Source organism: Poeciliopsis prolifica, unplaced genomic scaffold, assembly GCF_027474105.1.
Source record: "Poeciliopsis prolifica strain line A6 unplaced genomic scaffold, Auburn_PproV2 SCAFFOLD004, whole genome shotgun sequence".
Lineage (NCBI taxonomy): Eukaryota > Metazoa > Chordata > Actinopteri > Cyprinodontiformes > Poeciliidae > Poeciliopsis > Poeciliopsis prolifica.
Genome location: NW_026562379.1, coordinates 13,904,112 through 13,921,723, shown reverse-complemented (window position 1 = coordinate 13,921,723; position 17,612 = coordinate 13,904,112). Strand labels below are relative to the sequence as shown.

The window sequence follows — 17,612 nt, the reverse complement described above, 5'->3', positions numbered from 1 at the left end:
TTTTTCTTTTCCACTTCCCTACTGTGTCGTATCTTTTCAAAAACACATACATTAATGGTTGTGGTTCTAATCAGACAAAATGCGAAAAAGTTCAAAGGCTGCTAAGTTATCTCTTGTGACATAACAAGGTCACGTCTTGACTTGCAGCCTTTTGTAGGAAAGTGGGGGGGACTGGCTTAATAAACAATATTCATTTGAAATGATGAGGAACTTCACTAAGAATGAGTGAAAATCTTTTATTAAAGTTCTTCAGAAAGCCTGTAGACCTAATGATTAAGATTCTTTACAAAAAATTGGAAAGCAGACTCCTTAAAACATAAAGTACAGAGAGGTGACATGTGCAGCGCAGCATAAGAAACATTTCAAGAGATTTAACTGTCACATCACAATTGTTAAACATAATTTCAAGTGTATTTTTTTCCAATTTTGGCAATTAGAAGATCCGATACCATGTAAAAAAAATAATAATGAGGGAAAATTTAGGTTTTAACATTCATCATGATTTATTTACAGAACCAAATAAATTCATAAACAGATGGTGGACACAGAAAACAGCATCTCAAATACTTTCAGAATATATTGTAGATATTCACCAGAATGCCGCAAAACGTTTAGGTTAATGAATATAAACGAGCACCTGGCAAACTGTTAATTTGTCACATAGCATTTGAACACTGTACTCTAAAGGTTGTATGGAAAATCCTTCATTTAGAAGGTGAAAAAAACCTTTACGAGCCAACCAAACTTGAGTAAATTTGGCATATTCCTTTATATTGTTATTGGTATTTACCACATGGTAAAACAACTCTATTAAGCACAATCACACAATTAACTAAATCTGAGCATAGTTACATTTTATGTATATTGTTGGTGATCTTACATGAAAGACAGCGCGCACTGACACTGTGAAAAAGATCAACACAATATGTAAATTAGTAGAGCAGTATCCTGCTCTACTAATATAAATTTACCAGAATTGAATTCAAGTCCAGCAGACAAGTAAACGGAAGTAGAACTCAATCCTAAAGCAATTCATATTCAAGTTTATTGGTAAATCCATGGTATCCAACCAAGAAAACTGAGTTAGAAAATCCACTTGAAAATGGAAATTTTCTAACGCACACATTTCACCTAGTTGCCATTTTGATATGTAACATTCATGTTTGAGCTGCCTGGTGGATCTTCACACAGTCACAGTAGCTTTCATCAGTAAACTGTATCATACATAGCATAGTCCTGCTTGGGGTGCATCCTAATTAGGCATGTCCTAGTACAATCCCAAGCATTTGAAGAGGGTCCAGAGCAAGACATTTACATGACTGGTGTAGGCATCTGTCGGTAAGCTTCACTCTTTATATCCATTAATTGTGTACAGACGGTGATTTTATGTTAGCCAACCTCCCAGGAAACTGAGCTTTATAAAACCAGAGGAGATGAAGTTGCAAAATTGTTCCAGATTATTTTGTTGATCTAACAATCTGAATATTCACAAACAATAAAAGAGTTTAAAATAATTTGCAATGAAGGTCACCACAAGAGACAAGAGACTCTTTCAGCTTTGAGTCCGTCTATCATATTACCGGTTCTACATGCTGTACAACAGACAGCTGTTGATGGAGACAAGAGTGCAGATAAAACATGGATCATGACATTTTATGGTGATCAGATCAGTGCACTAAGTTTATAAAACAGGAGAGTAATCCTTTGAATGCATGTTTCTTCTAAAATCAATCAGATATTTTCCCAAATTATCAACGAGTCGCATCAAAATTGAATCAACATGCTAGCATTAGCCTAGCATGTTCCACATGAAAGCACAGTTAACAGGAGAAATATGTAAATTTACTTTGTGGCTCTAAGACATATTTTTGGACATGCAAGACTGACCTGCAAAATACCAGAAAGGTCAAAATATTGTCTGCTCTTGTGAAAAAATATCTGGAATATCACTAGTGAGTGAGTTAAATGCAACACAGTCACAGTGATAATGCTAAGCACGTATTAATTATGAAACATAATCAGAAACTTTAAAGGTACTAAACTTTGAAGCATAAGTTCAGCATTGATTGCTGGACAATTGGCTTTTACCTGTACCTGGGATGAAATTTTTTTAAAGAGACACTTGTTGCAGTTGCTACAGTGAGTTTGAGAAGAGCAAATTAAGCAAGTTTTGACCACTCAAACAAATCCTGACCACACTAAAACTGTTCTTACTGTTTAAATGAACATGCACAAAAAATGTAAAAATTGTCCAAAAATAAAATTTTCCGTATTACTTAAAACTGGATTTTCATACACCAGAGCATACTGTACAGACAATAAATTGCATTGTCATCTCATAACAAGTATCAAATGTTCTCACCTTTAAAGTTGTGACATCTCTTTGGGAAAAAGACACTTAAAACAATCCCTCAAGTATCTGATAAAAACTCCATATTAGCAGCTTTGCAGGTTTCAGATGAAACTTGCAATTTCCCCTCATAAAAACAATACTCGTCTTTAAACCCAACAAACTTGTTTTTGATGGGCTAATTTGCAACACGTTGACGCATTATTCTAATTTGTGATTAGAGCAATACGTCAACGTATTGTTCAAATTTGAGCAGCTCATTAAGGCAGGATAATGCATTTCCTTGAGATGTAAAATTAATGCATAAAACAACTATGTTTTCAGTAACGTAAATAAATTTTTTTTCAATCCACCTAACACCTAATATATGCATTAAGTGTTCTGGCAGAAAACTGAGTGGGTGATTGTTAGCTCTGTCAATAATCTCTGTAATTCACAGTAAGCAACAGATATTAAAACATTAGGCTCAGAGTCTATGAGCCACAGCTAATTCTGCAAAATAAATATATCACTGAAAATGTGTTTGTTGTTTTGGCATGTTGTCAGTTTGGAGATAGCGAACTTGTAGCATATCTGTCCAAATATTTCAGAAAATCTCAAAGTGTGTAAGCACTCGTTTCCTCATCAGTCTCTCCATCTCGAATGCAGTTTGGTGTGTTCGAGGACTCCTTCTCTCTGGTCATTGGCTCTCCTTTTATTGAGCAGGCATCAGACCTGGTCGCCTCTGCACTGTTCCGAAAGCCATAGAGGAAGTAGATGAAGATACCTGTAGTAGTGGAGGAATATCAGGTCAGAGAGGTCAGACTATACTTAGAAAAGCCGGCAGAAAATGTTGCACTCTTGAGACACAGTACCTATCAACATCCAAATGGTAAAGCGCACCCAGGTTCCTTTATTGAGCTGCATCATCAAGTAGATATTGACAAACATGCTGAGGATGGGAATGAAGGGCAACAAGGGAACCTGTGGAAAGAGAATCCATTTCAAACGATGTCCTTAAAAAAAACTCCTTCACAAAAACATAGTTCTGAAATGAACTCCAATCCAGACAACTAAATGCAGTGTGATTAGTTCACAAACCAACATCCTGATCTGACAAAAACTCCTTATTTTGTTTGCAAGTCTCTAAAAGAAATTGAAGCAAACAAAAACTGAGGCGCCTTACAGGTTTACTTCAAAACTGACATTGTTCTTGCTACTACATTATTCAAAATTGGATTGCTTCTGAAAGCAGCTGGGAGCACTGAGTTTGAAATCCATGTTTACCTCTGCTTTACTTCAATAATATACTGCTATGGTGCTGTTTTGCATTGGTCTAGCACATAAAATGTCCCAAAAATGCACAGAAGTTTGTGGTGGTAACATCCCAGAAAGTGAAAAGGTTAAAGGAATAAAACATTAGCAAAAGGTTTAAAGTTCAAACTCACCTTAAAGGCCAGCTTGGCTTTGCTCTGAGGCTGCCTGTATATAATAAAGGTGAGAAGTACACAAGCCGCCATGGTAACACACATCAGAACCACAGCCCAAGGGGCCAGAGTTTGTTGAGCAGCAACTACACTGAAAACACACATCAGAACAACTGGTGGAGAAAAAAAAAGGAGACCTCGTCAGACTTTGAGCCAGTTCAACATGAATTGTTCACTTTCATCCTCGTGGCTCACCAAGTATGCTGGTGCAGATGTTGACGGTTCGACCAGACAAAGGAGAGGGTTCAGAGTTGGACGGGGACAGGAGATTCTTGATGCTGACCGTATCTTCGGAGTTCCCTTCGCTGTACGACTCAGGCTCATCCTGGGTGTTGGATATCTCATAGGCCGTACTCGGCTGCTCAGGCTGGTACCTTCACGCGACAGGCGAACAGAGAGCAGACACGTCACTAAGGATGGGGAGGCGGGACTTAAAAATGAGGTGAAATCATTTATCAATAAACAAATGTTTGATTTTTTATTATCAAGAACTGGATGCATGAATACAAAATCTAGCTCATTGTAGATTGTGTTATAATCTAGTAGGTTTAAAATTATAAATATATGCTGAGATGGAGGGAGCAGGCCAGAGAACTAGGAGAAAATCAAGATTTAGGGGAAATAATTAAACCATCTAGCTTCAGGTATGTGCTAAAGTTTGAGAATTCAGAGGTAGTCATTTAAATGTTCAATTTCTGATCTAAGAATTCATTTATTCTCCTGGCATATATCTAAACTTCAAAGTCAGGAGTATTGCATATTTCTTGGCATTTGGTTTTGGTTATACGTCTAATGAAACATGGTGAGAAAAACAATTACCTCAGTACCAACACACAGGCAGCAACCAGAGTATAGGCCATCAAAGTGCCAATAGACATGAGGTCCACCAGGTCCTTTAGCTCAAACAGGAAAGCCATCACAGCTGCGGGGCACAGAGGAGAAAATACACATCAGCAGAGTGACTTCAACAAGAACACACAGCAGAATTAGATTAAATATTATTGACACATTAGTTTAATTAAAATAATGTCTAACAATACAGCAGGAAACTGCCAATCTATTACTGTAAAGATCAAATATATTTACAATGTGTGATTTTTTCCCCCTCCCTCCTCCTTCCACATGGAGGCACTGTTGACTTTGGCTTTATCTCAGCCACCTGCCAGACATCAGCCCTGCCACCAAGGTGGAGACGATGGGCGTCTTCCTCTCGCTGACACGAGCCAGAAACGAGAAAATTACCCCGTCACGAGCCATAGCAAGATAATGCGTGGCAGTGGAAACATGGACCCAAAGAGGCTACGTCACAAATGAAGGGAGGAGGAGGAGACTTTAGAACATAGCTGTTGTTCCACACGAGCCCTCAAACATTGTCAGCCCAACAGAACAGCTGCTGCGTCAGCTGAAGTTTGCTGCCTTTGTGCTGCGTTTGCATGTTAGGTGTTGAAGGGCCTGCTTGGCCACACGTCGTGCAGCATTCTGCCAGTTAGTAAGTTTAGGGTGTGAGCTCACCTGCAACTATGCCGGAGGTTATTGTAGCAGTTAGGGGGGTTTTGGTTCGCTTGTTGATTTTAGCCAAAGGTTTAAAGAGCAGGCCATCCTCTGCCATGGCCCAGATCACTCTTGGCATTGGGAACATGGAGCCCAGCAAGCTGGTTGGTGCAGGGAGGGAGAAAAGAGCATGCAATGTCAAGGAAAAGACACACACACAGCTCAAATATGTACACGTATATTAGAAAAAGCATATAATGAAGGCCATTTATGTCACAACAGAAACATTTTATTAACATTTTACTGTATGCTTATCTGTGACTTAAAGAGCTATCAAAAATTCATTGCTGTATCTTTATGGCTCTAAGGTTTTCGTTAGTTTTTTGCAAGTATATTATGCAAATGTAAATTATGCACCACTGAAACTTTTGCATAATTCCCCAGTCTGTTGTAAATTTGGATCTACCCAACTGTGGTATATGCAATTACTTTAATAAGAGCAAAAAATGTATTACACTTATTTTTGTATGCTTCCTGAGCAACTCCAGTTGTTTTTGAAGTATTTCATATTCTCCCTAAGCCTCCATGCAGGGCTTTCTGCATCTCCACATGGGGTACTGCTACTCTTGAATAAATGTGGGAACTAATTGTTTAAAGATAGACAGTAATATTCAATCGAGACTTAAGAGGTAACATAAAACACAGAAACACATAAGTACCTCAGAAACAAACAAAAAAGGAAGAAATTAAAAAAGAAGAGAAAGAAACAAACAAGGACAGAAACCAAAAAGCAAAGAAATAAAAAACAAAGAATGAAACATAGAAGGAAAAAAAGGTTCATATCGTTTTCTTTTTCCATATTTATCCACACGTTGAAATTAGCTAAATTCCATATTTTTCCAGAAATTTGCCTGTGTAGTAAATACTACAAGGATCATTATTTAATTTCAGAATCTAAATTATTTTAAATTTGCATTTACTGTACCAAAAAACAGAGAAAATGTTTCTAACTACGATAATCTTTCTAATCTGTCTCCTGCCTCAGTTCCTCCGACCTACTATTCTTTAACTGCAGCTTGTCGGCTACGAGTAAAGTGTTATGTAAAAGAATTCACTACTCTGGGTAGCTGAAATGAATTATTCATTTTCAAAAGATTCCTGCTGAACAATTACGCGCCCTCTGTGGCTTCTCATGCTGAGAGGCAGTAGGAGACCCACTTACCTGGTCGACAGAGCACATAAAGAGCCAATGGCTACTGCATAAGTGGCTCCCTCCCAGCCCACATACTGAAAGGCCACTGGAAGAGGGCTGTTCTTGTCCAGCAAGTAGTACGGCATCATAACAGTGAGAGCCGCCGATACGCCGAAGTAAGCCACAAAACAGATGAGGAGAGAGGCCACAATGCCGATGGGAATGGCCCTCTGGGGGTTCGTCACTTCCTCTCCTGAGAGGGACATAAACAAAAAATGATATGTCAGGTAACAGCTCGTGTGTGTGTACTATCCATGTTAATGCATTTGCTGTCACCTGTAGTGGCTATGCAGTCAAACCCCACAAAGGCATAAAAACAGGTAGCAGCACCAGAGAGGACTCCTGTCCACCCGAACGGCATGAAGCCACCTGTACCAAGAGCTCCTTTTGTAGGTTGGGGAAATGAGGTGCTGGAAGTAAAACAGAAAATACTTATTTACTTTATGAAGATAATTAGCGATGATAATCCTGATACACCGATCTTCATTGAACCTACTTATGGGTGGCGTTTCCAGTGGCATTGAGGATCTTTTCAGGGTTCAGTTTCCAATTTTTTAAGTCTCCTTTAACCAGTCCAGAGATGATCACAAACAGCAGGACAAGCACATTGAGGCAAGTGAATATTTTATTCACCATGGCCGATTCTTTGACTCCAAAAGCAAGCAACGCTGTGAAAAGTTGAAAAGGAAAAAATATGATAGGATATATGATAGAAACAGAGAGGGTGGAGAGAAGAAACCTTGTAATTTTAAAGCCCATTGTTTACGCAAAAATTAAAAAAAATTAAACAAAGGAAGGAAAAAAACAAGAAAAGAAGGAGTGACAGACAGATGGATGTAAAACTGAAACAATCAGATTAATCGTGACTAATCGTTTAATGGAATAGTCGTCAACTAATTTAGCAATTGATTGTCAAATGGAGTATACAGACTCAAAGAAACGCTATTTGCTGAGAAATAACACACAGAGCAGTAATTATGGTAAAGCTGTAAGTAGCTGAAAGAGAATTCTGCAAAATGCAACAACTTTTTATGCACTTAATCATCAGAATAGTCAATAAAATAATCGATTAGTAAAATATTTTTAGGTTGTAACCCTAGATGGATGGATAATTAAAGGAGGAATGGACAAGTGGAAGGAGGGAATAACAAATAAATGGACGAATAGCAACAACGTTTAGAAAAACATGTATATAAAAAGCAGAAACAAAACTGATGTCCTAGACTAACTTGTCTTTCTTATTCTGATCAATAAAATAATTATTATTTTTCTAAATATATTCACACTGTACTGGAGTCACTGAGAGACATTATTGTGTCTAACCTGTCAGAGAGAGTATGATCAAGACAGCAAATATGTCTGGATACTCTGCCAGCCATGGTATATCCATTTTCATGTTTTGTCTACAAAATTGCTCAATGTGCCTTCCGGTGAGCTCATCGAAGGTAGCGCTCCAAGCCCTCGCCACACTTGAAGTTCCTGCACAGAGAAATCTTCAGGTAATTCACAAATCACAGAAATGAGCAGCCAGGTCTTTCCCTTTCCTGTTTTTACGTGATCTCACCAATGATATAGGAGAGAATGAGGTCCCAGCCCGAGGTAAACCCCCCCAGTTCTCCCACCGTCACATAAGTGTAGAGGTAAGCTGACCCGGTTCTCGGGACACGGGCTCCAAACTCGGCATAGCACAGACCGGCAAGCACAGAAGTTAGTGCAGCGATGAGAAATGAGACGACAATGGAAGGTCCAGCGTCATCACGAGCTACGGCACCAGCGAGCACATAAACACCGGCACCCAATGTGCTTCCAACACCCAGGGCCACCAGGTCAACGGTCTTGAGGCATCGGGCTAGCCGGGTTTCGTCTGTGCTGCAGTCCACAACCTTCACCCTCAGGAGCTGCTTCCCAATGCCTTGTAATTTAGCCAGAATCATCTCTGTTAGTGCCAAAGGGACACAAAAATACCTGTGGACAGAACAAGACAGGAATGGGATTATGACACAATTGTAAACACAAGATATTCAGTCAAGCCTGTCACAATATAAAAATTTGCTGAATGATAAATTGTCCCAGAAATTATTGAGATAAATTTTGTTTCCAGACCATTTTCAAGAAACATATCGCTGATAGTGTAAAAATGCAAGTTTGCCCTGTCATAGACCAACAACTTTAACTTTGTAAAGAACACTTCACAATGGAACTAGATATATTTTAAATATCCAAAATGAAACACAATGACCACAAAAAAATCAAAATAAACACCACAAACAACCGAAACCAAATTATAAAGTCTATAAACAAATTTTCTCTTCAAAAAATGCCAGTAGAAATTTTAAAGCTCATTTTAATTTACTATGGATAGATTATTACAAAAGGCTTATATTCAATGCTTTTGACTTGCAAAAAGTATTCAGACCTCTTACGCATTCCATTTTCATTGGAATTTTTTAAGACACATCAAAAAGTAGTGAATAGCTGTCAAGTGAACGGGAAGTTATTTAAGTTGTTTTACCAAAAATGGTTGAAAGTGTATCATGTAGTTGTATTTATTTGTATTTGCCGCTAAAAGCATGGAACACAGCAAACATGTGGAGGGAGACATTCTCCAAAACAATAGTTCTTATTGTTCCTTGTGTGGTTATCAAAGTGGTAACAAAAAATATTGTGATAAATCTTTAAGTCCATATCGACTATTTAAATCCAACTCTACTGAAAAGGCTTGAATTTACAATTACAGAAAATTGCAGAGCCGCTCATAGCAAATGTGTGTGCCACTTTTAACAATCTTATTTGTAAAACAAAAATTAAAACCCTTTATCATTTCTCTTCCACTTCCCAGTTGTGCACTCATTTGTGCTGATCCTTTTTGTAAATTCCTGATGAAATGCATTGACGTTTGTGGTTGTGACACGGCACGACAAAATGTCAAAAGAGTGCAAAGATTTTACAAGGCACTGCGTCCGTGCTCAGTGTAGAAAACATGACCTTAAGATCACATCTTTTTACCGTCTATGCAGGGCATTCCAGGAAAGAGACTCATCAGTTTATGGTGCTAATTTACAACATCCAATCAGGCTAAATGCCACAAATCCAGCATTTAATCTGAAAATGTCTAGGGCAGCTTTCTGGTTATTGAACACACCTCAATCAGAAACCAGTGAGAGATTGACGTTTGATGTCCACACCTAAAATATGGGTGATCTAACCATTTGAATATCAATTAGTTACATCAATTATGCTCCATTCTTCCAGAAAGCTAAATTAGCTCCTTTCAAATTTGTTCGAGCCTGCAGCTTTATTGTAGTTTTCTATATCAATTACTAAGGGAGCTAACATGTACAATATTCTGCTACTGAAAAGAGTTAAAATAGAAGGAGACAATTTCTCATCAACAGAATCTACTAAACAATTGTGATACAACAGTCATCGCTTCAAGCTTCCGCTAAAAACAATACATCAGCAATTGAAATGATAAAGAAAAGTTCTCACATCTGCTTTACAACAAAATCAGCACAGATACCTGGCTTTCACTGCTGCCTACAACCTCACAATGCTCCCAAGCTTGGTTGTCCAGATGGTACATCACTTTACCACCAGTTTTAGATGACATATTTACACTCAAGGGCTTGACATGTGACACAAATGCCAATTTGTGTACAAACCATTCAGGTATTTGGTGTACAAATAGAACAGTGATATATCACATGGCCTCAGAGGCAGCTGTCTTGACACCAATAACCCCCCTGCCTCTTCTGAGACCATTTCAAGTTCATATAAAGGTAGAGACAACTTAATAGGACTATTTCTTTTTGTTATAGCAGCAACATCTAGAAACTTACATCAAGCAAATCCTGAGCAGATTTTAAATGTTATGTTAATGTGGTCTAAAAAATGTATTGGTGAAACATCCCTTAACATTTTGATGATTTTTTTTTTTTCTTGAAAGGATACTGTTTGATTTCGAAGGTTTAGAACAAAGCAGAGAGAATAATATGCCTGTAATAAATGCATGAGATAGTGGCACTAACATCAGTATCAAGTATTAGTCATTTTTAAAATATGAGTATCTGACTGATGAATAAAATAGATATTTACAACCAGAGTTTATTTCCATCTCGGTTTTGGAGGGGGCAGAAAGTTAGTCGTGTTTTTTGTTTGCTGATGTGACAGTCATAGTAACACAGTACAGGATTGTGTTAATTCAACTGAAACAGAAAAGCAAGCTCTTATCCAAAGTTTTATATCTGTTTATATATCCTATACAACATTTATAGTCTGGGATGTGACTAAGTATAGGACGGTCTGAAATGCTCCTAGAATGATAAGTTTCAGTAAAGATACTGTGGCAACTTTACCATTGTATTTTTGCCTGAATATATGCAATTTACAATTTCCCTGGATGATATTGTAATATTTGTAATAAAAAATGGTATTATATTGCTGGCTCATTATCTATTTCAAGCAGTGAACAAACCTCAGATAAAGCCAGTAATTTTAAGGTGCATGCCCAGGTCGCAGTGAACTGTTACACTGACTTATACGCAGTTGCCAAAACAAACTGAACCAAATAGTCAAATATAGACACTTGGGGAAAAAAAAATCTAATGGAAAAAAAAAAAATCTGAAACTATAAGTGTTTCCTTCTTCTGGAGCTAAAATTGGCTAGCAGCAATGTTTCCTTATATGCTGCTGGTGACTGGGATCATTAGCCACATCTCTGTCCCGGGGGGAAAAAAAAGGAGTGTTGAGATGAGTCAGTGGTTCCGAATTAACAACACAGATACACAGCAGAATGAACATGATGTGACGTGTCTTAGTTGAGCTAAAAAAGGGGGGTGGGAAGGAAGGGACCCTGCCCTCATCTCAGCCAATCTCTGTGCTGATGACTCATATCGGCATGTGCATGAATTTAGGAAGGCAATTGGTCCCATAGCCTTTAATGTTTGCCTGCAGGCACAATACATTTACTCCTTCAAATGACTTTTATACCTACAGTCACACTTAGGCCTCAAAGACAACTTCTAAAAGCAGATCAGCTAAGGAATGCATAAATTACAAAGTAATTACACATTTGATTAGCCTCTCTTCATGTAAACATTGGTTTCAGACACAAGTTTTTGAATATAAAGCGAATGTGAGTGGACTGGAAGTGTACACACACTGCCTGCTCACTGGGGCTCAGCTTGATGATGCAATGTTGACATACCATAGCTACTTCAATTTTTTTCAAGCTAATTACCAACATGTTTTACACTTTACAGTGCCTAGCACATAGCGCCTAGTCTACCAAGTTTTGCAACATTAAAACCAAACTTCAATGCAATTTATTGCCACTTTATGAGACAGAACAAACAAGCTGGTGCATAATGTGAAGTTATTATGCACCAGCTTGTTGCATAACACATATGTTTTAATGCTTCCACAAACACAAATCTGAGAAGTGTGGCATGTATTTGTCTTTGTATTTGATTTACATCTTTCCAGGTGAATAACCCTATAGCTAGATCTACAAGTGAATGGCTGAGCTCAAAAGATATTCATGAGTAAAGATTGCCAATCACTGGTGCTCAGCTTGATGATGCAATGTTGACATACCATAGCTACTTCAAATTTTTTCAAGCTAATTACCCACATGCTTTACACTTTACAGTGCCTAGCACGTAGCACCTAGTCTACCAAGTTTTGCAACATTAAAACCACAAACTTCAATGCAATTTATTGCCACTTTATGAGACAGACCAAACAAGCTGGTGCATACACAACCGAGAATCTATGACAAAACTCTATGTCCATGTTTTCTATCCAACATGACTGAACTTGAGCTAAAGACAAATTGACAAACATCTCAGTCTCCTGCTACACGAGAACATGAAAACAATATGGAGATGTGTAGATATAACTGCAGTCAAAGGTAGTTCCACACCACATTGACTCAATGGCAGCTGAATACCAATGGCAAAGTTTACATTTTCATTTCTAAAAAAAATATTCGAAAGTATGGATATTTTTTTCTTTCTGCAGTTTTTCCAGTTATGTTGCAGCATACATTTCCAACAGAATGAAAAGGTTGAAGGAGGCAAGGGAAGCTACAGCACAATATAAAACAGAAACTTTATCTCATATCTCCTCATGTATCCTTGATAAGTGCATGACCTCTTGGTAATAACCCTGCCTGCAGCATTGTTCCAAAAATATATTAAAAAAGAACTATTAATTTTATGTTTCCTTGTCAGGTGGCAACACTACTTATTAGGAGGATTAATTACTACCTTGAATGTATTTGCATTTATTTTATGAACCTTGGTAAGGCTAATTAACTGTTATGACAAAAACTATGAAGCTTGAGTTATTTGTTAATTTCTTCATTGTAGTAATTGGTGTTCATTTTCAAACTCAAGTTGTAGAAACAAATACACAATCATCATAGCAATAACTTTAAAACAAATAATGTGTCATTTCATTTAGGGATGAAAACTATTCCTCGAGTGATTTGAGTACCTTGATTATTAGAATTTTTAGAGGAAAATGCATCTGCCTCGAAGCTTCGTTAAGTTATATTTTATTATTTAGCGCACCGTGTTCCGGCGAACACATGCTATGTGACGAACGAAGATGTCAAATCCTGTCGCTAACAGAAAACAGAAAAGCTAGAAATGTCTGGGCAAGGTCAAAGTTCATCTATTTAATTGACTGAAGATGAATACATAAATGAAAATCTAGAGTACTGACATTTTTTTTATAAGCGTATTTTTAAGCCTTCCTCTTTATTATTGAATTGAATATGATTTCAGATTTTTGTATAACTTTTCTTCAGGTTAACTCAGAAAGTGAGCTTTTATTGTTACGGGTTAATTTTCTAAACTACAGAAAAGTTATTATTACAGAAGCTCAAATGTGTAAAAGTAGACTGATGCTGATATCCGATAGCTGATGTTGTTACATTAGATACACCAATGTTTTACTGTATCTTTTTTTTTAAATCCGATTATTCGATTACTAAAATATTTGTTAACAACACCCCTAATTTCATTCCCTCTGCAAAAAAGACATATTTCCAGCCAAGTATTAGGATAAGCATGGGTTCTGTTGGGAGAAAGAGCGACCGATGCGGATGCTGAATTTAAGAACTCTGTTACTCCGCTTTGAATTTTGTTTTCCTTTTACAAAGAGTCAGGATGCTATGATGGTATGAAATCTGACCGGCATAGTTAAGTTTGGTGCATTCAGTCTCTGGAAGGCCGATAGTAAAATAAATCAACAAATATCATCTGCAGATAAAATATATAAAAATGATCGCCTAACTTATTCTGAAATAATTATTAACCTTTTGTCATTATTACATTAAATGAAGCCATTCTGCACTACATTTTCCTCATGTGGACACCATGCTTTCCCCAACACACATCATAACCTCAGATAACTTTGTGTCATCTCTGGAAATAATTAACTTTCACAATGTAACACAACTGATTTAGAATGTGACACTTTTAAAACGTTCTGATCTCAGTGACCTGGATTCCTTTCTGATTCACTGTAGATAAATTAAAACAGGTTCTAAACCTGCCAGCGAGAACAGGAAGTTTCATTCATACGTGTCTTGGGTTCGCGTGAGTTCATCCGCCAGTACTACAGCTGTGAAGCGGACTCCTATAAAAGGAAATGTTCCTCCGCCTGCAGCGCTCACGCTTTTTAAGAGTGTAAACATCAACAAAAAACCTCCTTAAACTCGCCTCGATGCTTAGGTTTCCTGACAATTTACACCACACTCTGCGGCTTCAAAGTCTGCTAATGTGGAGAGTGGATCTTCTCTGAGATGCCCTGAAGTTTTATTGCGTCAGCCGGATGATCCGTTCGTCCTTTTCGGAGTCCATGTGCGCCGCTGCTGCTTCCTCATTAACAACTGAGCGTGGCTCAGAAGAAACCGCGCCGCTGCTGCTGCTGCTGCAGAGTTTTTCCTCCTCTTTCATTCTAAAACAAAATAATTATCAATCACTTACTTTCAGATCAGCAACAAACAGCTTTAGTTTTTCCCCTTTTAGGAAACTGATAGATGATTCCGTAGGAAGGCTCGTGGAGGTGTTCAGTATTCTCTCTCACACACAGACAAGAAAAAAGAAAAAGAAAAAGAAAGAAGGACTCCACCCACCCAGCTGTCGGTGGCGCCCGTGGCTCCACCCGATGCTGTGCGCTGCAGGTGATTCGCACAGCCGCTAGATGGCGCGGTTCACAAGTTAATGCGCCTCCAGGTCGTCCTTAGGATCTCTCTCTCCGAGGTACCGAGGACGGAGATCAGAGCACACGGTGCCCTGCGGCCTTGTCTCACTTTTAAAATTACCCCTATAGCCCATCAGTATGCATGCCTTCACATCTGTCCCTGCTGTTCTTTTCAACGCTGGATGATTAGGAATTTCTTGTGAAGTTGTAAAAGACTCTGTGGGGGGAAACAAAGCTGCTACCTCCATTCTCAGTGTCCTGCTGTGGCTGAGTGGTGGTGATCCTCTTATCCCGGCCTGGATCTTCATAGATAACACAAATCTACATCAGGATTTGGGTTTATCTACACAACTTTTCCAGCATTTAATGCAAAAGTCACTGTTACACTCATAGGTCAATTTATTAGGTACATCTTTCTTAATAGTAATGAGTTGGACTTCACCTTGCTTTCATCACCGCCTAATTTCCTCATGGAGTGCATTCCTCAAGGTGTCAGAAACATTGCTCTGAGATCTTGGTCAGCATTGACATGACACTGTCACACAGTCACTGCAGATTTCTGTGGCGATCCGTGATAAGTATTTGTTCCACAACTTCACAAAACTTCTCAATTGCGTTGGGATCTTGTGACTGTGCATTCCACTGGAAACTAGTCTGAGATTATTTAAGCTTTGTGACAGAGTTCAGAATGTTCCTGGAAGCGGTCCTCAGAAGACAGAGATGCTGCTAAAATAAAGAGGTGGACAATTTGAGAAGCAGTTCTTAGGGTGTGCCAAGAAATTATCCCAAAATCACCATCCTGATTTGTTGATACAAGACTCATTGAATTCATTCTTCCTGTTGTTTTACATCTGATTTTGCAGAAGACCACTGCTACCACAGCAGCACTTATGTGCATAAATTCCACATAAGGGAATTTATCCACATAAGTGCTGCCCAATTTATTATTTTCTCTTTGAGAATCTCTTTGTGTAAACTTGAGAGATGATTGTGCGTGAAAATTCCAGTAGCTGTTTCAGAACTACTGCTTCTGAAATTATTTTCTTTCTTCGCCGTTCTGATGTTTGGTTTTAATTCAAGGAAGTAATTTTCTCTTTGACCAATGTTTCTGCAATGTGATTGGCTGACTGGCTCTGTGTGTTAGCAAGCAGCTAATATGGTGAACTTTATAAAGTGGATGGTGAGTGTAAAACCAACCATTTCAACACTTAATGCTTTTGACAATATGTCTGCAAACCAGAGAAGTAATTTTGTCCGTGTCGGTTGTTGACATCAATTGGATTCTTTCATTACTGGAATGACTTCCTCTTTTACTACAGCTACTTCACTACAGCTAGTACCATGTATCAAAACATTATTGGAATAGAAGAAGCACTTCGGATTGCCTCGTCTGACATTTTTAGATATATTACTAACTGCTACACACCCCGTAGGCCAATTGTGGGTATACTTGATGAATGGTAATAGATGCTCTTAGGTGATTTTTGTAGCAACAAAGTTCTCAGGGAAGGAAGGGATTCAAAAGACATATTAAATCAGATCTCTACTTCTTTCCGGCTCAGCAGAAAGACACACGTCTTGAGGGAAGTTCCCTCTTTGTAAATGATCATTTTAATAAATGAAGCTAGTTTCTTAGTAACATAAAGTCTAACTTTGAATCCCAAATATTTGTGCAATGTGAAGACTAATAATTAATACAGCTAGAAGAAAAAAAATATAACATGTAGTACCACGCAAAATACTAATACGAAAGAATTGTTCCACATTTGGTCATACAACAACCACAAAGCTCAGCTTCACAGCTATGTGCTGCGGAGAATATCACAAGATTTGCGGAAAATATGATTAATCACCATTCCCAAAAGTTTTAGTAGAAGAGACTGACATTGATTCACTTTTATAGCAAAAAAAAAAAAAAAAAAGAAAAGAAAAATGTGCAAGCTTCTGTAAAAACAGAAGCCATACAAGCGCTTCAAAAGCTTCTGTTTGTGTCTGTTGTGTAAACCAATTACATTAAAGTCACAGAGCTGAGCATGCTTTAAAAACACATCTATTGATATTTTCAGACTTTCAAAGACTCTTAAGGTTCTGGACAGAAAAGGACTGAAAAAGGGGTTTTGCATGATAAAGAACAATATCCCAAGTTCCAATTTAACTTCCTAATCAAAACAAACTGAAGTCATACATTAATTATGCATGTGTTCAGTTTGCACATCATAAAGCCAACTACATGCAAAAACAAAATACTGTCAAAGCTTGTTAAAAGATGAAAAGCTTACTAAAATTTGTACAAGAACTAATGTTTAGATTTTTTTAAGTGCGTACAGTGTCCATTTCTTTATTGATCAAGACATGAAAATGTGCCATCTGCTTAATAGATATGCTTAAAAATATCAATGGTTGAGTCTCCATAAAAATATGTAACCATCACCTTATAATTAATTTGTATAAAATACAAATTTCACTTATTCGATTAAATTACTGAAATAACACAGAGCCGTGTCTGTATTTGCTTCATATTATTTTGACTCATTTGCTGCAATCATGTGTGGTGATAATTGAAATTTTAAGAAATGTTTAGAAATTATGTTTCAAATTTTTCAAATCTTCTCCAATTAAAAAAAATATATATCAAAACTAGAAATATTAGAAGCAACACATCTTGAGGGAGCACTCTTTTCAAAGAACAGCAACCACAAAAAAACATCTAAAGTTGTTAGTCTAAATGGAATAGGATTTCATGCTGTGTGTAACAGGTGTTCAAAGCTACAGGAGCTTATTGTTCATAAACATCATGTACCATTCCCTCAAAAAGCTGCACAGTGGTGTGTAATGTGGA

At 37.7% G+C, this 17,612-nt stretch overlaps 1 protein-coding gene across 1 annotated transcript; it reads right to left on the bottom strand.

The window, feature by feature from the left end:
* Positions 1-222: 222 nt before the first annotated feature.
* LOC129358705 (high affinity cationic amino acid transporter 1-like) lies at positions 223-14,642 on the bottom strand. Its single transcript, XM_055027794.1, has 12 exons — positions 14,557-14,642; positions 8,124-8,524; positions 7,883-8,038; positions 7,056-7,227; positions 6,836-6,969; positions 6,530-6,752; positions 5,329-5,468; positions 4,636-4,738; positions 4,012-4,190; positions 3,778-3,929; positions 3,205-3,313; positions 223-3,116 (listed from the first exon to the last, which is right to left on the bottom strand). The coding sequence occupies exons 2-12, from the start codon at positions 8,491-8,493 to the stop codon at positions 2,947-2,949; spliced, it is 1,908 nt and encodes a 635-aa protein (XP_054883769.1). The 5' UTR covers positions 8,494-8,524; positions 14,557-14,642; the 3' UTR covers positions 223-2,946.
* Between the last annotated feature and the right edge of the window lie 2,970 nt (positions 14,643-17,612).